The sequence below is a fragment of the Hemiscyllium ocellatum genome, chromosome 5 (genome assembly GCF_020745735.1).
Source record: "Hemiscyllium ocellatum isolate sHemOce1 chromosome 5, sHemOce1.pat.X.cur, whole genome shotgun sequence".
NCBI lineage: Eukaryota > Metazoa > Chordata > Chondrichthyes > Orectolobiformes > Hemiscylliidae > Hemiscyllium > Hemiscyllium ocellatum.
The window spans coordinates 114,857,293-114,880,545 of record NC_083405.1 but is presented as its reverse complement, the minus strand read 5'-3'; the positions used below and the strand labels follow the sequence as shown (position 1 = coordinate 114,880,545).

Below are 23,253 nucleotides of genomic sequence, written 5' to 3'. Positions count from 1 at the left end.
AGGTTTTCCTTACATCCTTTGTATTTCTTGCCCAAATCCTTAAATCCGTGTGTCCTTGTCCTTCTATCATCAGGTAATGGGAACAACTGTCAAAATCTTGTACACATATATCAGATTTCCAGGCAACTCCACCTCTGCTCAAGGGCTGCCCCAGCTTTACAAACCCAACCTTGGAGATAAAGTCCTTCTTCCTTGGAACCATTCTGCTGCATTGCAGCACTCTCCTAAAGACCTTCACATTCTTTCTAAAGTGAGATGATCAGAACTATAGACAATACTTTGGTTGTGATTTAATTCAAACTTTATCATTTGCAGCACGAACTTCCTGCTTTTTAAATCAGTATCCCCATTTACGAAACGCAAGAGACCATGTTCTGCTTTTTTCACAATTAAGCACATGCGTGCCTAGTCTGTGTCCGGCACACATTTTAAAACTGCTAAAATGCATCACCTCACATTTCACTATTAAACTTCATTAGCAACTTGTCTATTTCATCAGCCTATCTGATATTGCAGGCATATGACACCATTCTCACCGTGTGTCATACCACTCAGTTTGGTATCATCAGTCAATTGTGAATTTCAATCAATTCTCTCCATCACCCCACTTTGCCTCCTTCATGCTGTAACCCAATGTTCGGTCATCTTGCCTAATATCTCCCATTCTATCTCAGAATCCACTTTCCTGCCTGTCTCCAAATTGCCTTGATGATATTCAATATAAATGAGAGAATTAGTCAGAAGCCAAAAATATTTGCTGCAGCCAGAAGTATGCAGCATTTGCAATCCAGCTTTATTCTTCAGTTTTTAGTCAACATTTTGGTACTTACCACTGCGTAGAGCCTTTAATTACTTCTTCTGTCATTTCCATTAGGAGCTATAACAAAAGAAATTATACATATAGAGCGGTACAAACCATGACAATTAAATAAAAATAGGAGCAGGAATAAGCAAACAATCATAGCTGATCTCATCCCAGCCTCAACTCCTGATCGCTATTCATAACCTTTCAACACACTGCTACTCAAAAATCTGTATCTCCTCCCCAAATTTACTCAGTGCAATTTACAGGACAGACATGATCTGTTATACCAACTTTTTAATTCAATTGTTGACTGATACACTTTATCAATCACTGTATATTTTGAGATTTTCCCTTTCATCTAAAAGATATATAATTAAAGAGTGAAAAATATGCTATATCAGGCATTATTTTAAAAATTAAATGATATGACAAAAGCACATGCCAATTATTGAGTTTAGCACAATCTGAAGCCAGACTGCCCATTTATGTAATAATCTGGTTAGATTCTGTAACTTCCTTGTGTAAATAAGGAAAAGTTGAAATCCTAGAGAATAAAGCCACAAGATTCCAGCTTTGAAGAAAACAAAAAAAACTTTACTGTATAAGGTTAGAAAATAACAATTATAATTTATTCTCTAACATCCAGAATTAACAGGAGGTAAATATGGGTAAGAAATCATGCAGTGTTCAAACAGGTAGCCCTGCACATCAATAGTCATATCTTTCACAAGAGATTCTATTTCTTCACTTGCGATTATCTACCCAGGGAACTCCCTCATTCGGTTATGGACTGTCTGAATGATTGCTGCTCTCCTAGTGGTTCAATCCCTTTCCCAAAACTCCACTAGTGTCTAATTACTGGTACTAGTTCAGCTTATTATCAAACAATTTGTAGAACTACTGTTTTTGGCTTTCTCTCAGCTGCCAGACCCAGCACTCTGAGCTGAGCTAACTGACTTCTAAGACTGTATCCTTCTGTTTTGATCATGTTATAGTCCAGCATCTAAACGCAGGCACGATGCCAGCTCCAGAGCCATGCTGCTGCCAATAACTGCTCATCTCCTAGCCACTTAAGCCCTAGCTCCTCAGTAGAACCTTAAAGCTCATAGACCATTTTGTCCTAACTGCAGTTAACAGTAGCGCTTCAGCAAAATTTAATCACTTCTCCTTTCTCTATCACTGACAAACTGACTGCTATTTACTGACTGCTGAACTGATCAGAATGACCTCTTAAAATACTCTGACTGAGATCCCCCGTTCCTCAGCAAAATCGAAGTTAGCATCCATTGGAACATTCTGTACTTCTGTTACTAATTCCACAGGCTGATGAAGTACACAGCAGAAATGGATATAAAAAGTTGATTTCATCACGAGTTTGATAGCTCAAGGATTTTGTTTCACACTCCTTCCACTTTTGTCATAATTTTTCAATGTGTTGGGTATATTACTGGCCATAAGTTATGTAGTATATTTGAATTGTCACAGCAACTACATATACATGCCATTTAAACTGGTTCTTCAACTAAATCGCAGCATACAAATTCTAATGTAGTGTCAGGATACAATCCAATTTGTCACTGTTCATTTGTTAGCTGCAGTGAATGTCTTCACATCGAGAATACCCTACACTGTGTTCTGTGGCATTGTCACCATGCTAAATAGGATGGACTGAGAACAAATCAAGCAAATCAAGAACCAAGCACACGTTAGGCACTGTGGGCCCTTAGCAGCAGTGGAGCTGTATGCAGACAACCTCAAGGCCTGGCATATTCCCCACTCTACAATACCATCAAGACTGGTTCAATGGAGAGTTCAGGATCACTTCAGAAGAGTGTGTTCTGAAGAGTGATTGGACTCAAAACGTTACCTCTGTTTCTCCCTCCACAGATGGGTTGTTAGACTTGAGTTTTTCCAGTATTTTCTGTTTTATTCCCTACTTTAATTGCTCTACCATTGCTGGTTGAGCTGTCAGCTGCCCAAGTGTTAAACTCAAGAATCCGTCCTCTAAATTTCGACCTTATTCTTTTAAAGACACCAATTAAACTGTACATTTTTGATCGGGGTTGTGGTCATTTTCCCTAATATTTCTCCATGTGGCTCAGTTTCACATTGTATTTGACATTATGCATGTTTGGTGTCTTGGAATGGTTAACTACTACATAAACACAGAGAATGATGAACAGAAGAATTTTATCCGAAGCAAGAGAAATGCAAATGTGATACATGCCTTTCCCAAAAGCCCTTTGTCCCTGGATAAAAAGCCACCACTGTTCTTTACAGCTACATCCAGAGTCCTTTTCTGTACCTCTGCTTGCGATACAATGAACTCAAATCTATGGAAAAAACAAAAAAAAATTAGGCAGCTATGCTTCCACGAAATTGGTTTTTGCAAAACATGCACATCCACATCGACTGGAGCTCTCGCTAAACAGCGGATCAACTATGACATAGATACCACATTCTTTAGAATTACTATTCCATTCTATCACATGTGATCAGTAGAAAGAGAGAGTGTAATCTTAATAGACAGAAATAGTGAATAAAATATGCTGTATTAATATACACTCCACTTTTACCATAATCTCAATCCATGAATGATTAAATTATGAGCATCTGATGCTCTTAGCTGCTTCCTTGTAAATGTGCGAAAACTTTGGCTTGCGGTGTGTAGTCTAGTTTTTCAAAGGGCTGGATGTGAAAACTGCAGGAGCAGTCATCTCAGGATCTCCAGGGCAGTTCGAAAATTTTTAAAAAGTGTTTGAAGCAGAAAGAAAATGGATATTTAGCTCTTCAGAAATTGTTTGTTACACAGCTGTGGAATTGGTACAAGGATAATTAAAGTTTATCTGTCTTTACTTTTTTCACCGGTTTCTTCCTACTTATGCTGGTGCAAGTGGTGGACTTTCATTTCTCCTTATTAGCCCCTTTTGGCCTTATAATTGCTGCCGGCTCTTTGAGGAACTATCCGCCTCTCTGCTGAGGCAGCACCGGGCTTACCCAACACAGCTGCCTCTGTCAATGCTGCTCACACTAGACAGACAATTCTCACTTCCTGGAGATGTTTGGCACCTCTGACTGGGTGCTGAGGTTGTCTCCTGATTAATTAGGGTACGAACATTCAAAGCCAGGGTTGCAAAAGTGAAATTGAGGTGTGGCACTTCGATCTGGCCACCCTCCTGTCTGAAAGTAGGATTTGAGAGTAGAGGAATTCATTCAACTGCATTTTTATCGTCAAAGCTTTGACTTATCCTTTGGTACAGTACTCAGGTGCCTGCAACCTTTAGCACCTCACCTTTAGCAACTGCAAATCCAGTGGAAGAGCCATCATCACTCAATTTGATCTTGTTTTCACTCACCCAACATTCATGTTCCTACAATAATCCAGCAAGTATCACTAAACTGGAGAACCAGTGGGAATAACGGTCAATATTTTTCTTCCCTGTATTCTCAGCATAGGCTAATTAAAACCACTATAAGATTAACTAGCTCTATTGTTAGAATAGATACCCCTCATGATTTTAAAAACCTCTATAAGGTCACCCTTCAGCCTCTGACCAGGGAAAACAGCCCCAGCCTATTCAACCTCTCCCTATAGTACAAACCTTGCAACCCTGGCTGAACCCTTTCAAGTTTCACAACATCCTTCTGAAGTGGGAGATGGCATGGGGCAGGGTGACACTAGGCACACTGACACATAAGATGGCCACCAGACCACAATATGGAGAGAGATAGCAAGCAAACACAGATACTGCCTGGGGCCACCAGAATGCCAACACAATGCACTCACAACCTAGCTAATTAGTTTAAGGCGGGTGGGGGAGAGAATACACATGAGTAGAATACACTGCCCGAAGTGAATGGGTCCACCCAACACCTTTGATAAAAATGCCAACTGTTTGACACAGATTTAATACAAAGTGCTAATAGTCAGGGCTGTAATAATTGTCCTTCTCAGGAAGAGAGATTTGTGCCCATTACTACAGCAACGGACTTCCGCGCAGACATTGAAACTGACAATGTCTACACTGAAACTGCCAATGACCACATGGAAATTAACAAAGGATGCTCTGGAACTGATAATGACTTCATCAAAACTATGATCTGCAACGTTTACAGCAAACAATGTTACAAAGACAATAACCTCATCACTGACCTATTATATCACAAAACTTACGAAAGAATTAGATTAGATTAGACTAGATTAGACTTACAGTGTGGAAACAGGCCCTTCGGCTCAACAAGTCCACACCGACCCGCCGAAGCGCAACCCACCCATATCCCTACATTTACCCCATTACCTAACACTATGGGCAATTTAGCATGGCCAATTCACCTGACCCGCACATCTTTGGACTGTGGGAGGAAACCGGAGCACCCGGAGGAAACCCACGCAGACACGGGGAGAACGTGCAAACTCCACACAGTCTGTCGCCTGAGTCGGGAATTGAACCCGGGTCTCAGGCGCTGTGAGGCAGCAGTGCTAACCACTGTGCCACCGTGCCGCCCATAAAGGGAGACTATGGAGAGTTAGACTATATGAGGATAAGAGGTATGGTTGACCTATAAGAGGTATCTTGACATGTGGTCAGGGCTGAGAGAATAATTGCAGCTGGCCACTGTGCTGTTGGTGTCTTTCTCTCCCCGGAGCTCCAGTATTTCCTTGTGCAATAAACTCTGTCATTGAACCCCGACTCTGACTTCAGAGGCTGGTGATTTTCCCCACAACACCTCCATTAGGAAGGAGACCAGAATTGCATGCAATATTCCAAAAGTGGCCTAACCAAAGTCTGATCTCCCAACTCTTGTACTCAATACTCTGGCCAATAAAGGAAAGCATACCAAACACCTTCTTCACTATCATATCCACCTGCAACTCCACTTTCAAGGAGCTATTAACTTGTACTCCAAAGTCTCTTTGTTCAGCAACACTCCCTAGGACATTACTATTCAGTGTGTAAGTCCTGCCCTAATTTGCCTTTCCAAAATGCAGCACCTCGCATTTACCTAAATTAAACTCCATCTGCCACTTTTCAGCTCACTGGCCCACCTGATCAAGGACCCGTTATAATGTGAGGTGCTGTCCATTACACTTCCAATTTTGGTGTTATCTGCAAACTTACTAACCATACCTCTTATCCTCATATAGTCTAACTCTCCATAGTCTCCCTTCAGAATCGAATCCTTTTCCCTTCCTATGTCGTTGGTTCCAAAGCGGACAATGACCTCTTGCTGGCCCCTCTCCCCCTTGAGAACATTCTGCACCCTCTCGGAGACATCTTTGATCCTGGCAGCAGGGAGGCAACACACTATTCTGATTTTTTGCTGCTGGCCACAGAAAAGTCTTTCTATGCCTCAGCATAGAGAGTTCTCTTAGACAAATCGATCTATTGGAACCAGACATACCCCTCGTTACATTAGAGCCAGTCTCAATACCAGAAACTTGGCTGTTCGTACTAGATTCTCCTGAGAACCCATCACCTCTTACATTTTCCGAAACAGCATACTATCCGCATTTCACGGCACGGTGGCACAATGGCTAGCGCTGCTGCCTCACAGTGCCAGAGACCCAGGTTCAATTCCCGCCTCAGTCTCTGTGGAGTTTGCACATTCACCCAGTGTCTATGTGGGTTTTCTCTGGGTACTCTGGTTTCCTCCCACAGTCAAAAGTGAGCAGGTTAGGTGAAATGGCTATGATAAATTGCTCTTAGTGTTAGGTGAAGGGGTAAATGTAGAGGAATGGGTCTGGGTGGGTTGCTTTTCGGAGGGCCGGTGTGGACTTGTTCGGCCGAAGGGCCTGTTTCCACACTAAGTAATTTAATCTTGTTTGAAATGCGGATAGCTACAGAAGACTCCTGCACTACCTACCTACCTCTCTTACCTTTCCTGGAGTTAACCCATCTATGTGATTGTAGCTGCGACCTTTTTACCTTCCTACAATTGCCTTTCACCACACCCCCTTGCTCTTGTAAATTCCTCAGTGCCTCTAACGTCATTCCAGCTGATCCATTTGATCTGATAGGATTCGCAACCTCTGGTGCACTTAAACAAAATTGTAAGTCCTGCAGATGCGAAAGGTCTGGAATATAGGGAAGTATTGGAAAAACTCAGCATCAGGTGACAGAAACAGAGTTAGGGCCTGGGTTAGTGCTACATCCTTTGAGACCAAAATGACTCAACTTTGAACCTGTCGTTAAAGTGGGAATGTATTCAGTCAGGCCGAGGAGGACGGCAATGTATAGAATTGTTCAGGCCTCCTTTCATGGAAGAAGCAGTGAGCCCTCAGACAGTCCTGTTGGTAGATGGATGTATGCATAGAGGAATTGCACATCAATGGTGAAGGTGTAGCTGCTGGTATCAGGAGCCTGGAATTGGTCAAAGTCAGAACAAACTGGTAGTTCCAAAGTTATATTGGACTAGACTCTGCAAATACTGCAAGACCTGCTGAGCTTTGATAGCACTTTGTTATTATTTCATGAGATGCACTTACTAAATAGTGAGAATTTATCAGATTTATATAACAAAGCTATACTTATAAGAAAATAAAAACACTTCCATGAAATATCCATCTGTACTGCACAAGTGACAACGATCGAGGCAAATGCTTACACCATACTACGGAGCAGATACTCTAATTTGAGAATTGACAGGTTGGGAGTTGCCCTTGATGTTGCGCCGATCCAAGCCCACCTAACCTACACTAGCCCACTTTCCTCCATATGCCTATCCAATGCCCGTTTAAATGCCCATAAAGAGGGAGAGTCCACCACTGTTACTGGCAGGGCATTCCATGAACTCACGACTCGTTGAGTAAAGAACCTACCCCTAACATCAGTCCTATGCCTACCACCCCTTAATTTAAAGCTATGCCCCCTCATAATAGCTGACTTCATACGTGGAAAAAGGTTCTCATGGTCAACCCTATCTAAACCCCTAATCATCTTGTACACCTCTATCAAGTCACCCCTAAACCTTCTTTTCTCCAGTGAAAACAGCCCCAAGTGCCTCAGCCTTTCCTCATACGATCTTCCTACCATACCAGGCAACATCCTGGAAAACCTCCTTTGCACCCGTTCCAGTGCCTCCACATCCTTCCGATAGTATGGCGACCAAAACTGCACACAATGCTCCAGATATGGCCGCACCAGTGTCTTATACAACTGCAACATGACCTCAGGACTCCGGAACTCAATTCCTCTACCAATAAAAGCCAGTACACCATATGCCTTCTTCACAGCACTATTTACCTGAGTGGCAACTTTCAGAGATCTGTGTACATGGACACCAAGATCCCTCTGCTCACCCACACTACCAAGTATCCGACTACTAGCCCAGTACTCCATCTTCTTGTTACTCTTAGCAAAGTGAATCACTTCACACTTAGCTACATTGAACTCCATTTGCCACCTTTCTGCCCAGCTCTGCAGCTTATCTATATCCCGCTGTAACCTGCCATATCCTTCCTCATTGTCAACAACTCCTCCGACTTTCGTATCATCCGCAAACTTGCTCACCCAACCTTCTAGCTCCTCCTCCAGGTCATTTATAAAAATGACAAACAGCAATGGTCCCAAACTGGATCCTTGCGGAACATCGCTGGTAACTGCACTCCAAGATGAACCTTTACCATCAACTACTACCCTCTGTCTTCTTCCAGCCAGCCAATTCCTAATCCAAACTTCCAACTCACCCTCAATGCTATACCTCTATATTTTTTGCAGTAGCCTACCATGGGGAACCTTATTAAACGCCTTACTAAAATCCATATACACCACATCAACTGCTTTACCCTCGTCCACCTCCTTAGTCACCTTCTCAAAGAATTCAATAAGGTTTGTGAGGCACGACCTGCCCTTCACAAAACCATGCTGACTATCCTTGATCACATTATTCCTATCCAGATGTTCTTAAATCCTATCCCTTACAATTCTCTCTAAGACTTTGCCCACAACAGAGGTAAGACTCACCAGCCTATAGTTACTAGGGTTATCCCTACTCCCCTTCTTGAATAAAGGAACCACATTTGCTATCCTCCAGTCTTCTGGCACTATTCCTGTAGACAACGAGGACATAAAAATCAAGGCCAATGGTTCTGCAATCTCCTCCCTTGCTTCCCAGAGAATCCTAGGATAAATGCCATCAGGCCCAGGGGACTTATCTATTTTCACCCTTTCCAGAATTTCCAACACCTCTTCCCTACATATCACAAAGCCATCCATTCTAATTAATTGTGACTCAATATTCACATCGGCAACAATGTCCTGTTCCTGAGTGAATACTGATGAAAAGTATTCAGTCAGTGTCTTCTGATTTCTTCAGCCTCCACACACAACTTCCCACTACTATCCTTAACTGGACCTATTCCTACCCTAGTCATTCTTTTATTCCTGACATACCTATTGAAAGCCTTTGGGTTTTCCCTAATCCTACCAACCAAGGACTTTTCATGTCCCCTCCTTGCTGCTGTTAGCTTTCTCTTTAGTTCCTTCCTGGCTACCTTATAACTCTCAATCGCCCCAATTGAACCTTCATGCCTCATCTTTCCATAGGCCGCCCTCTTCCCTTTAAAAAGGGATTCCAATTCCTTATTAAACCACGGCTCCCTCACACGACCCTTTCCTCTCTGCCTGACAGGTACATACTTATCAAGGACACTCAATAGTTGCTCCTTGAATAAGCTCCACATATTGCACCCTTCCCTTGAAGCCTACTTTTCCAAACCACGCATCCTAAGTCATGCCTCGCCTCATCATAATTTCCCTGCCCCCAGCTATAACCCTTGCCCTGTAGTACGCACACATCCCTTTCCATCACTGAAGTAAAAGTCACTGAATTGTGGTCGCTGTCCCCAAAGTGCTCACCTACCTCCAATTCTAACACCTGGCCTGGTTCGTTACCCAGAACCAAATCCAGTATGGCCTCACCTCTTGTTGGCCTGTCTACATATTGTGTCAGGAAACCCTCCTGCACACATTGGACAAACACCGACCCATCTAACGTACTCGAGCTATAGCTTCCCCAGTCAATATCTGGAAAGTTAAAGTACCCCAAAACAACCACCCTATTACTTTCACTCTTCTCCTGAATCATCCTCTCAATCCTTTCTTCTACATCTCTAGGACTATTAGGAGGCCTGTAGAAAACTCCTAACAGGGTGACCTCACCTTTCCTATTTCTAAGCTCAGCCCAAACTACGTCAGATTGCGAGTCTTTATCCTTCGTCCTTTCCACTGCTCCGGGTGTCAGTAGTGTTTAAAGTCTGGTTGAAGATTTGTCACCCGGAAGCGGCAAGAACATCCATCAACAGACACATCGACCTGGACCCCACATACAAACTACTACAGCTGAAACTGACACCCGGAAGCGGCAAGAACAAACCACTATAAATACCGGAAGAAACATCAAAGCAGCGCTTCACAGGAGGCTCCAATAGCACTGATGATGTTCCCTAGCCAGGGAACGAAACGTTTGCAGCAAAAACTTCCAGCTCGGCGAGCAGAACCACAACAACGGACACCCGAGCTACAAATCTTCAACCAGACTTTAAACAGTGGCAAACAGGCAGGGACATTACCACTGTTAATACAAGGCCCCTTTCTAGAAGAACATGTTTGGAATCTCACAAAGACAATGGATTTCAATAGGAAGTAACATTCCAAAACTACCAGATACAACCAGCTACTACATTAGTATGTTTCATTACTTTCTAGCAAGGGTAAGAAATGTTGTAACTGTTATCGTAATAATTTCATTACAAATAGTGAATCTTCAGTTTGATTGATTAATAATTTAAACAGGAATATTTTAAAATAAATGCAAATACTCCTCTACTCACGTTTCATCATAGACTGGATTTAACTGTCTCTTCAGCACAGATGTTTTTCTCCTTCCCGATCTTCTTTTATCAGGCAATAAATACAATCGAACATATGGATCTGAGCCATCTTCAGAAAAAGCTATTAAATTACTGCAGAAGAAAAATTAATGTAAGACATAGTCAATTCAAACTTTGGGTATAAGCACTCAGCAATTTAGAAAGATAGCAAAAACAACCATGATCTTCACAATCTGTGAAGACATACAATCTTCTGTTGCTTGGATTGAGAAGTGATATAAACACAGGGTTCATTATTACCCACAAACTATACAAACCTGCAGATCATCAAGATTGCTCCTTCACTCAATGCATGCTCAGCTTTACCGCCCATACAAACTTTGCCAATCATATATTCCAACCATTTTTTCCCTGAACACTTAAGAGTGGGTTAGCCAACTCCTTCAGCTTGGTCTATAAAGAATCACATCAAGAATCAGCTGCTTTGTTGACCTCATCTCAGTGAGCAACTACCATGAATCTGACTCAAGAATGTGAAGAATTATTATTCTAACTTCATGTACCAAATTAGAGAAATTTTTTTCAGAATATTTCCTAGCTATTGTATTTCCTCCTTCACATTACAAACCTTATTTATATTTGTGCAGTCACACCAATTCATTAGACTGTTGCATTACCTACCGGCAAGCATGCACAATGACAATAAGTTTGTTTCTTTGGGAACTGTGTCGAAGAGTTAGCTGAATCTGACCCAATGGTGATTGACCAAGAGTTGTCCCACTGCAACACACAAAAAGTACAAAGATTTACTAATGAGACCAATTCTCATGCAATACTGATGAATCACACCAAATTTAACCCATGCAAAATAAGTGATCAAATCGCAATAGGCTGCACAGCATTCTACATATTTTAAACTAAACAGCTTAATTTTCCAAAAACAAAACCCTTAAATTTCATGAGGGCTTTTGTTTTATTAAAAAATCTGTTTTTGTCAAATCAAATGTGTTGAATGGAGTAGATGGCACCCTTTTCTCTGTTCTAAAGTTACACAAAAGAAAACAGCTCTCTCCCACTGCCAAGGCTGTTTCTTCATACAGGTACAGTTGCAAGAGTTATGTTCCTAGTTAATGCCCGCTATTCCTGAAGTGGTAGACAAGAGGAGAAGTGAAAAGAGAAAATTCCAGAGTTTAGAGCCTGGACAATTGAAGACACATGGAGTAATTAAAATTAGGAATGCACTAGAGTCCAGAATTAGAAAGACTGCAGATCTCTCAAAAGGAATTTGGGACTGGAGGACATAAAGGGGCAAGACTAAGGAGGGATTGGAAAAGGAGGGTGATAATTTTATATTCAGGACTTGGCTTGACCAGGAACCAATGTAGGTCAGTGAGTACAAGGAAGACAGCAACATGAGACATGTTATGAGTTACGAGACAGACAGCAAAGTTTTGGTACCAAATTTACAGAGGGTAGAAGAAGGAAGACCAGCCAGGTGGGCCTGCCAACTAAAGGTAATATGAATAACTTTCAGCAGCAGATGAGGCAGAATGAAAAGTAAATTTTTGTCTTGTTCAAAGAGAGAAGTAAAGAAAACTTCTCTGTAAGACAAAATATTTTTCAGCAAAGAAAATCAAATGATTTTATATTCCCATTCCTTAAGATCAGCTTTAAGTTATGAAACAACTCCCCCTGGCCAACCGCAGTGTAAAAGGCAATGGGACTGTACTTTTGGAGTTGACGTAGTCTCTGGTGTAACTCCTGCGTGGCAAAGGGTAAAGATACATCGGAGGCAATACTTGGAGTCGGTTCTTTAGCAGAAAGATGAGATGGAGAGCCTGTTTGGCTGGAGCTGGCGTTGGCTGACGCAGTTTGTTGAAGATTGGCAGGCCTCTGTGGGCTGAGGGAAGCAGTGCTGTAGTTCTCCAGCCTGTCCGTCTTCTCAGGCTTTTTGATGCTGTCAACAGCAGGAGCAGTGGGGGAGGGCTTGCTTAACTCTGAGGGCGGGACCAGTGGCATTTTGGATGCTGGCTTCCGATTATCTTTGCTATGAGATGGTTGCTTCTTTAACTGAGCTGATGAACCATCTGGAGTCTTGTCTCTTTTTTCAAGACCAAGGATCTGTAAAGAGAAGAAACAGAGTGAAAATAACTCCAAGCTTTATGAAGTAACACAAGAATATGGTGCTGAAATGTAAAGATAGAAAATGTTTTTTTTAAGTTAGTGGCAGATGAAGAAAGCCAAAGTCCATTTTAATTAACATTTAGTCCTATTCAACACACGTTAGACCTCTACAATCCTGCATAAAGGATTGCAGACAAACAAGAGATACCAATCATCATTTTCCTCTTTGACTATTCTCAAGGAAAGCAAGTGACCATTTTAAACTTTGGTTGTTTTGTTTTCGTCATAATAATATTTTTAAAGGAAATGTTGGGCAGTCTTTAAACGGAGACAGGGTTTCCCGGTTACCCCTTACCTATTGCATTAATTGGTTGAAAAGGAGCTCTATACCCCTCAGATAGGCAGAGGTCTGGCCTCGGAGACCTGCCAGTCAAACTGACAGCAATATTCACTGTAGGTACTAGAACTGCTGTCCACAACCTAGGAATAGTGCGTGCAATTCTGGTCTCCTTCCTATCGGAAAGATGTTGTGAAACTTGAAAGGGTTCAGAAAAGATTTACAAGGATGTTGTCAGGGTGGGAGGATTTGAGCTATAGGGAGAGGCTGAACAGGCTGGGGCTGTTCTCAAAAATTATAGAGGTTTACAAAATTATGATGGGCGTGGTTAGGGTAAATAGACAAAGTTGGGAAATCCAGAACAAGAGGGCACAGGTTTAGGGCGAGAGGGGAAAAGACATAAAAGAGTCCTAAGGGGCAACTTTTTTCACACAGAGGGTGGTACGGATATGGAATGAGCTGCCAGAGGAAGTGGTAGAGGCTGGTACAATTGCAACATTTAAGAGGCATTTGGATGGGTATATGAATAGGAAGGGTTTGGAGGGATACAGGCCTGGTGCTGGCAGGTGGGACTAGATTGGGTTGGGATATCTGGTCGGCATAGACAGGCTGGACCGAAGGGTCTGTTTCCATGCTGTACATCCCAATGACTCAGAAAGCCACATCTTTCAAGGGTGGATATTTGCTAAAGTTAACGATTTTAGATACAAACTGCCAGCTGTAACACTGTAATAAAGACAAAAATTACAGATAGGGTTCTGAAGAAGAGTTATTAGGCTTGAAACATTAGCTTTATTTTATCTCCACAGATGCTGCCAGACCTGCTGGGTTTCTCCAACAATTTCGATTTTTGTGTTTCAATTGAAACTCCATGTTAGAATAAAGGTCATACAAACTGTGATCTGCTGTGGAGTTCATGGATTGAAATGGCTTGAAATGATGGAAACGAGGAGACATTTCTTCAGCCAGAGAGTGGTGGGACTGTGGAATTCACTGCCTCGGAGCGCAGTGAAGGCTGGGACGTTAAATGTCTTTGGCGGCACGGTGGCACAGTGGTTAGCACTGCTGCCTCACAGCGCCTGAGACCCGGGTTCATTTCCCGACTCAGGCGACAGACTGTGTGGAGTTTGCACGTTCTCCCCGTGTCTGCGTGGGTTTCCTCCGGGTGCTCCGGTTTCCTCCCACAGTCTAAAGATGTGCGGGTCAGGTGAATTGGCGATGCTAAATTGTCCGTAGTGTTAGGTAAGGGGTAAATGTAGGGGTATGGGTGGGTTTCGCTTCGGCGGGTCGGTGTGGACTTGTTGGGCCGAAGGGCCTGTTTCCACACTGTAAGTAATCTAATCTAATCTAAAGACAGAGATTGATACATTCTTAATCTCGCAGGGAATTAAGGGACATGGGGACAGTGTGGGTAAGTGGCGTTGAAATGCCCCATCAGCCTTGACTGAATGGTGGAGTGGACTCGATGGGCCGAATGGCCTTACTTCCACTCATATTTCTTATGGTCTTATGATTTTAACAGAAGGGAAGGATTCTTAGACATCATTTGTTTGGAAAAGACGACAGAAGATTGCCCGTGGCGGACTGAACACAGCAAAAGACAAGCAAATAGGGACTGATGAGCCAGTGTTCCAGTGTGCAAGGACCACATAACGATGCCTTTGTTAAATATTACAACTTCGTACTTATTGCATCTAACTTAATAAATTCTGGAACGTTTAAGCCAATGTACTCATATCTACTTTGATCAGCAGATAATACGAACTGAGTCCAAATTGATTTAAAGTTTAAAGTAGAATATAAAACACAAACATCCACACTTATAAAGCAGCCATTTTCCTTTTATCACCAGAGGCCTGAGCAGGGTGGCCTGTCAGCTACCTCCAATCGTGACCTTCTCTGACCAGCCTCAAAATTGTGTCAGTAATTGGCCACTTAAGGGCAATCAGGGTGAGAATAAGATCCACTGTAAAACCAAGAGCAGGGTAGGAGCTGACAGCAAGAAAGCCATTCAGGCAATTTAACACTCCCCCTGCAACCATGCCAGTGGGGACTATTAAATATGTTAATCTGAGATTGTCTGAGAATTAAAGCAGTGGATCTTCGTACTTTCTCCCACAAACAGCAGAGGACACTGGATCAGCTGTTAAACGTGAGATCGATAATTTTTTGTTAAACATAGGTGTGAAGGCTTTGAGCTAAAGGCATGTTTAGATGGAGTTAGACCACATGATCTTGTCAAACGGTGGAACATTCTCAAGGGACTGAATAGTCTACTCCTAGCCCTATGTTCCTAATTCTTGCTGATTTATGCAGTACTTCATTCCAGTACTCGTCATTAACTGGGGGGAAAACAAAAGCCTGACAAGAAAATTTAGATGTAAACTGCCTTAAAAATCCACTCTTTGCCACCAAATAGTATCTGTTAATTATTGAGTCATAGTCATACAGCATGGAAACAGAATCTGGGGTCAACTCGATTGTTTGCAGTTACGTGTTTAATTTGAACTGCAGCTTCATTGTTAGATCTTTAGCTTTGAACAAATGTTTAAAAGGCAGGTTAAATGGCAAGACTAGAGGAAGCCAACATTTTTAAAATTCACTTATAGGATGTAGTGTTGCTGGCTGGCCACCATTTATTGCCTGTCCCTAGTCAGTCAACGTCCAAAGCACCAAGCCAACAGAAAGTCAAAGAAATAAAACTATACCATGGTTACATTTTTGAGATTAGCTTTAGTATTGCTATTAACACAAAGTTAATTTTTCTTGAGAACATTCCAAAGGAGATAAATTGCAACAAGTATAACTGCTTGACTGCAACGCCTTACACAAGCTCCTACAGACAAACACAAAGTCTACATACATGGATACTACCATTCAAATAGATAAAACATGCAGGAGCTGAAGTTCACATTCTTGGAGTAACAATAGCCTGTATCGCTCATTTCATTTGATTTATCATCTAGCTGAAGATTAATTGTAGCCCGGCCAAAAATAATGGAGATAAAGCAAATGGGACATGACATAGATATTAATGTATGGATAGAAATTGTGCTTTCCCAAAACTTGAGTGTTACTAGCACACATGCAGTTACAGCTTTCCTACAGTTAACACAATACACACGTTTTAAAATGGTATTTATGGAATTCTGAGATTCCCTGAAGTTGCACTTCAGCAACAGCTGATTGTTTCACTCCCACCTCCTGGCTGCACTGCAGAACCATCTCCTCAAAGTAATATGGACTATGACCTACTATGGCAGAAATGTTTTTCATGGATGACAACATACATTACTTACTTTAAAAATCACATTCAGACCTTTCACAAAGATCAAAAATGAAATATTATCAAGTTGCAATCTGAAGATTAGATTTTAGATCGAATGGTGCCACTGCCACATCCATTTTGTTTTCCTCAAGTGTAAGGCAAGTCAACATCCCTACTTGGGACTTACTTTGGGTAAGTGAATCACCTTAGTCACCCACTATACCGTATAGGGCCTTTTATTAAGTTAAAATCAGTAGCGAAAACTGGAGGATTCAACTGAACATTTGATATTTTATTACCATGTACTGGACAAGACGACAATATTCCTAATAACTAAAGCTATTAGCTCATGATTTGCTCTTCCTGCAGTCCAGCAAAGTAGATATAAGGAGAAGAGACTTCAAAATCAACAGACTGGCTGAAAATCAGAAGGAAGGGAGGTAATCAAAATACTTCAGCATTGCCAAATTAACTAGTTTGTTCAAGGAATCAACACAAGCAGGGATCTTATGTCAGCCAAGTTTTGTAGTTAAATAACAGAAACATGCCTGTTCCAGGTAAGCAATTTCATTCTAGTTGGCACTGACCACTATTTTTAAATACTATCCTAAATTGGAGATAATGGCAGGTGGCTTTTGTTTCAAGAGACACAAAGACACTGTTCACACATACTCGAAGCACGATCTTCATCTTGAGAGTGCTGCTAGGACCTGAATTGTTTAACTGGAATCGTTGGTCCATTGTTAGGTCTTCAGCCTCCAGCAATTTTTTAAGAGGTAGGTTAAATGAACCTAGCGAGCACTGGTGATGGTCATCTTTGGCCTGGAGAAAACAAACAACATAATAGTGAACTTTCAAAGCATCAAGCAGCAGACCATTTAATAGAAAGGACAAAACTATACCATGATTTTGTATTGGAGGCTGGAGGCCAACACCGCAAGTGAGTCCCACCAGAATCTCACACTACCAGAGTGGTTGTTGCCTCTCAAAGATTCAGAGAGACCCCTGGAGACATGGAGCGATGGTGAGACTGAGATCAGCTTCTTGGTGCTGAGTTCCACAGTCAGGAATTGCATGTCATGCTCCCTGCATAGCAAGATCCTGCCCACCAGGGGCTGAATACCAGTGGGAAGCCCTCACGTTGGCATTAATTGCCCACTTAAGGGAGAACTGTCCACGAGCCTTCCTGTCTTGATCAGGAAAACCTGGTGCAAGCTTGATCCCACATCGTCTTGCTTAATCAATCAATCAATCAATCAATCAATCAATCACACCCTTGGCATCATCCCACCATGAATTCACCTCCAGGAAGAAGGTGGGTATCATTAAAGTCTCTCCTGCAAAACAATTGAGTCTTCTTTCAGGGACAGTGTACTGATATCTCCAGACACTAGCCAGAACTATCAAATATCATCATTTGTCAAAGTAGTAGTCATTTATTTGGGTACAAAAGTTTCTTATTCTGATACTTCACATTAAAACAAACCCCATTTCCCATGCTTTAAATTTGTTTACAAGTCAGCTCATTGTCTTTGATCATATACATTAGTATGAACGCATCCAATTCAAAATTCTGATTTAAATTATCTCATGAATTGGATTCAAACAGCAACTTGATGTTTGAGGAAATCATATTAGTTTTTCTATGTTTCAATTTGAATGAGTAAGCTACATAAATCTAGAAAGTTGTGACTTTGGTTTGGTTTCTGCTGCAAACTTCAACTGAAGTGCTCAATGAATTGGTTCCAATAACTGAATAGCATAAAAGGTAATATAATACAATAAAAGCCTTTTAAACACCTTACCTCAATATCCAGGTCCACAGTCAATGGATTATGAATGCGGAAAATAAACGATTCTTCCCAGACAGGCTCCGTGGTCCGATATCGGATCTGCGCAAGGTGACAGCCAAGAAAATGTGGTAAACAAGCTAGCATTCTACAGATGGAAAACAATTTTTTTAATAGTCTGCTATTAAAAACAATATGAACCAATTCTATAAAACAAAACTGGGCATAGGTCAACTTAAAACAGTAACAAATTATAGGATGCTGTTATCAATGAACTCAGACCTTTTATAAAAATAAGGATTAAGATTTAGTTACAGCATGTCTTTTTTTGAGGTATTCATGACTTTACGTTATAAAGAAGTGAACATAATCTGTTTGTGCCTTGTGTGATAATACTGTGTTCTGTCCTGTTTCTCTTGCAGAGAGGGGTGTTGTCACAGTGGTGGCAAATATCTTCTTCAAATAAGCAGTTGGCAAACAGCCTTGAGCTTTCCCTCGGTCTTTCTTTTAAAAAATAAGACAAACGGATGAGTGGGCAGGATCAGGCTCATGCAGACTCATAAGGATTTTGGTTTTGCTTTCACTTAGAAGGAGAGTTTGCTGTCTGTTGGAGCTAAAAGCTTGAGTTCTCTGCTGCTAGAGTGAAGAACTGTTTTTTTCTCTCTCTATTTCTCTCTGGGACACCCGCACCCACCAACCCAACCGCCCTGTGGCTGAACGCTTTAACTCCCCCTCCCACTCTGCCAAGGGCATGCGGGTCCTTGGCCTCCTCCATCGCCAGACCATGGCAACACGACGCCTGGAGGAAGAGCGCCTCATCTTCCGCCTAAGAGCCCTCCAACCACAAGGGATGAATGCAGATTTCTCCAGCTTCATTTCCCCTCTCCTCATTTTTTTCAGTCCCAACCCTCAGACTCAGCACCGCCTTCTTGATCTGCAATCTTCTTCCCGACCTCTCCGCCCCCACCCACTCTCCGGCCTATCACCCTCACCTTAACCTTCTTCCATCTATCGCATTCCCTGCGTCCCTCCTCCCTACCTTTTATCTTAGCCCGCTTGGCACACCCTCCTCATTCCAGAAGAAGGGCTTATGCCCGAAACGTCGACTCTCCTGCTCCTTCTGCCTGACCTGCTGCACTTTTCCAGCAACACATTTTTAAGCGCTGAAAATATCCATTGCTGATTCCCCAATCATTAACATTCTGGGGGTTATTATTCATTAGAAATTGAACTTAGCCATAGACATACTATGGCAACAAGACCAGATCAAAATAGGAATTCTATGCCAAACAATTAACCACCCAATGGCTGTTTCACCATCTACAAAATATAATACAGGGCTGTGATAGAATCCTCTCTATTTGGCTGGATTGGTGCTGGAATAGAATCAAATAGAATAGAATACCTACAGAGTGGAAACAGGCTCTTCAGCCCACCAAGTCCACACTGACCCTCTGAAGATTAACCCACCCAGACCCATTCCCTCTACCCTATATTTACCTCTGACTAAAGCACCTAACCTACGCATCCCTGAATACTATAGGCAATTTAGCATGGCCAATTCACCTAACCTACACATCTTTGGACTGTGGGAGGAAATCAGAGCACCTGGAGGAAACCCATGCAGACACGGGGAGAATGTGCAAACTCCACACAGACAGCCACCCGAGGCTGGAATCGAACACAGGTCCATGGTGATGTGAAGCAGCAGTGCTAACCACTGAGCCACCGAGCCTCTCTGGAGCAGTTCCAACAGTACTGAAGGGACTTGTCACATTCCAGGAAAAAGCTGCCTATATGACTGGCACCACACATAGATCACATTTTAAATACATATCCTTTACCACTGAGACACAGTGGCCAGCAGGGCACACTATCTACAAGATGCACTAAAGCAACTCAGCCAGGATCCTCCAACAGTAGCTTTCAAACCTATAACCTCCAAGTCAAGGGCAGCAGCTACATAGCAACACTGCAAATTCCCCTCTAAGCCACACACCATTCCTTATTTGGAACAAAATTGCCATTCCTTCACTATCATTGGGTCAAGTTCCAGAAAAATCATTTCTAAGAGGACTGAAAGTGCCCCTACAGCGGTTAAAGAAGGAGTTCACCACCATATTCTTCCCGGCAATTAGGGAATGGCTGAGCCAGTCAGCAATTCCACTCGTACCACAAAGGAATTTTAAAAAAACCATATCTTCTTATTGCTTGACCACAAAGGAATAGGCCTCAACCAGATGTCTTGAGGATCCAGAAGCCTCCAGCCTCTGATCAGCTGGTAGCTATTAGTGTCCCAGGACACCAGTTAAGGCCTGCAATATGACAAACAACCCACCAAAGCAATTAACAAACTGACTGTCACACAATAGGAAGCGTTATCTCAGCAGTGGAGAATGCATGTTTGTCAGCATACTTAATTGCAAAACAGGAAAACTACAGACGTTGTGGTAGAAATTTATTGCTGAAAATAGGAAGTATGGAGGTAGTGGCTGCAATTATTCAAAAGAAACACACCCATTGGTGATAACTGAAACTGATTTCCTTTACAGGAAGATGGGCTGCTTACCTTACTTTCGTACGTGGTATGTCCCACTGACAGCTGGACAAATGGGTTAGGCTCACTGTTCATTTTCTTTGCAAACTGTAATAAAAAACGAAAACAATTTTGGAAGTCAGTGAAGAAATCAAACTCTTACTTACTAGTTACAAGGCATTTCATTTTGGCTTTGTAACTTACCTAAAATTACAGGTCTGTTTCAAGATTCTGAAATGACTCAGGATACCTACAAAAGGAGGCCATTTGGTCCATCGAGCACACGCTGGCCCTCTGAACAACATCCCACTCAGGCTCACCATATCCCTGTAACTCTGCATTTCCTCACGGCTAATCCACCTAGCCTGCTAATCTCTGGACACTATGGGTAATTTAGCAAGGCCAATCCACCTAACCTGTACATCTTTGAAATGTGGGAGGAAACCAGAGCGCCCAGAGAAAACCTGCACATATGTACAAACTCTAGACAGAGAATAGCCGGAGGATGGAATTGAACCCGGGTCTCTGACACCATGTTAGCAACAATACTAACTACTATGCCACTGTCACTAAATATATTGGAACTAATTAATTGGATGAGAACAGATAGTATGGCAAAGAATCAAGACATGAACTGTCTTAGATTGTTTTAAATCTGCCTGAATATACAGCATTTCACATGGTAAACACTGAATTCATAATGGTATCAACAAGATCCTACTATGAATTACTGAAAAGTTATTTGAATCGATTCTGGCGATAATAACAAAGCCTGTGAAAGTTTCTATTTTCAGAGATATAACAAAAAAGAACTTGCTTTTTTTAAAGTCAGAAATCTCAAAATATTGTATATAACAATCACCACTGTTCTGACAGATTCTCTTTAATTCACAATAGTTCATTCACTAGGTTAGTTAGCAAATTAACAAAGATTTTACTGAAGCCCACAAAGAGTCATTGAGTTCAGGTTGCTATTTTTATTTGGTTTGACCAAAAGTGAGAATTCATCCAAATTGTAATTTCTATAGATACCCTTCAGCATCTTTCCCAGTGTAGTTCTGCATAATTCCAGCAAGATGCCAGCTGGTCTCAGTATTGTACCTGGGTAGCAAAGCTGCTTAAAGTGTTATTATGATGCTATGGATTGGTCAACAGCTGACTCAGATAAAGCACCACATTAATTCAGAAGATCAGTAAGTTTACGTCCCAAAATCACAGGTAAACTCTTCCCAACTCACCTCTCTGAAACTTATCCATGTCCACACTCAAAGTCATTCCATATAATTATACCAATGGAATGTGACATAGTTAATTTATAAATATTTTCCTTTGGTAACATACACAAGATAAAGGGATGGAATTTAGCTAAGGAGGTGAGTAACGAAAGTTGGGAAATTTGAGTTGAAGTCAGGCCTGTGACTCTGGAGGACTATTCACAGGAAAGGTAAGTGCCAAGATGGATTGGTCAGTTTGAAGACCTGCTACTGTTCACTGGGACTTTGTCCCATTGTGAGAGAGGATTTTTAAGTCTCTATGCACTATATCTTCCATATCCTTGTACCCACTATCCACATTCCATGGTATGCTCCAAACTACCTCTTGTCCCTTTCATGCTCATTTCTCTGGTATCCACTACACATGCAATCAATATAATGCCATATAATAACAACAGCAAGATTGGAACAGCCAAAAGAGAACAATATGTTCTTTTGAAGAATAAACTGCTGTTCGTACAAGCCGATAAACTGTTTTACACAGATTGGGGGCAGTAATGTTCTGGAACTTGTTGCCCTCAAGAGTGGGAAAGCAAGAATGATGAATTATTTCAATAGGAAATTGGAAAGTGCACTGAAAATAAAACTTCCAGGTCTACAGGGAAACAACTGGGAAACAGACCTGACTGGAATACACCACAGAGAAAGGGTCTGTTTCCATGCTGTACATCTCTATGACTTTATGATGGGCCAAATGGTATCCTGCACTGTAAATTAATGCAACATTCTAACTAATGCAGTAGTTGTCAAACTGGGATCCTCAGAGACCTCCCAGAGTGACAGCTCAGGGCCGATCCTGAAGAAGGGCTTATGCCCGAAACATCGATTCTCCTGCTCCTTGGATGCTGCCTGACCTGCTGCGCTTTTCCAGCAACACATTTTTCAATCCAATATGTGGGCAACCATCCATTGTAAAAAGTGATAAACCCCAATCAGAGGTGTTCCCTTGCTCCCCTCAGATCCTGCTCTCTCCAAGTACTATGCTGCCTGTCATTTGTCCTAAGTTCCTGCACACTCAGAGCTCCTGCCAGGATAAGCTCTGCACTGAGAATCAGGCACACCCACCTCACTAATAAAATCCTCATTTTTTTAAAAGCATTTTGTAGACACTCTTTGCAGGCAATGCTTTTGTCTTATGAATACTAAATAGTGCACTAACTTAGGTAGGGGATCAGTGATTACTGATCCATTACAATTGAGTCTATTAGCTGAATACACTTGAGAACCTCAGAATTAATGAGAACTTACCGTTACCGAAGTCACATAACATGACAACTTGAGCTTTAA

General features: G+C 41.9%; 1 protein-coding gene across 2 annotated transcripts in view; it reads right to left on the bottom strand.

Annotated features, from left to right (window-relative positions):
• The window catches only part of LOC132815831 (extended synaptotagmin-2-A-like), a 219,472-nt gene that overhangs the window by 3,324 nt on the left and 192,895 nt on the right, over positions 1-23,253 (bottom strand). For both annotated transcript variants that reach the window (XM_060825118.1, XM_060825119.1), the window contains 8 exons: positions 20,726-20,800; positions 18,172-18,258; positions 17,039-17,188; positions 12,367-12,758; positions 11,319-11,417; positions 10,638-10,769; positions 3,033-3,138; positions 831-877 (listed from right to left, as the gene is read on the bottom strand). In XM_060825118.1, the coding sequence (XP_060681101.1) occupies positions 831-877; positions 3,033-3,138; positions 10,638-10,769; positions 11,319-11,417; positions 12,367-12,758; positions 17,039-17,188; positions 18,172-18,258; positions 20,726-20,800 (1,088 nt within the window). The remainder of the gene's footprint in view (positions 1-830; positions 878-3,032; positions 3,139-10,637; positions 10,770-11,318; positions 11,418-12,366; positions 12,759-17,038; positions 17,189-18,171; positions 18,259-20,725; positions 20,801-23,253) is intronic.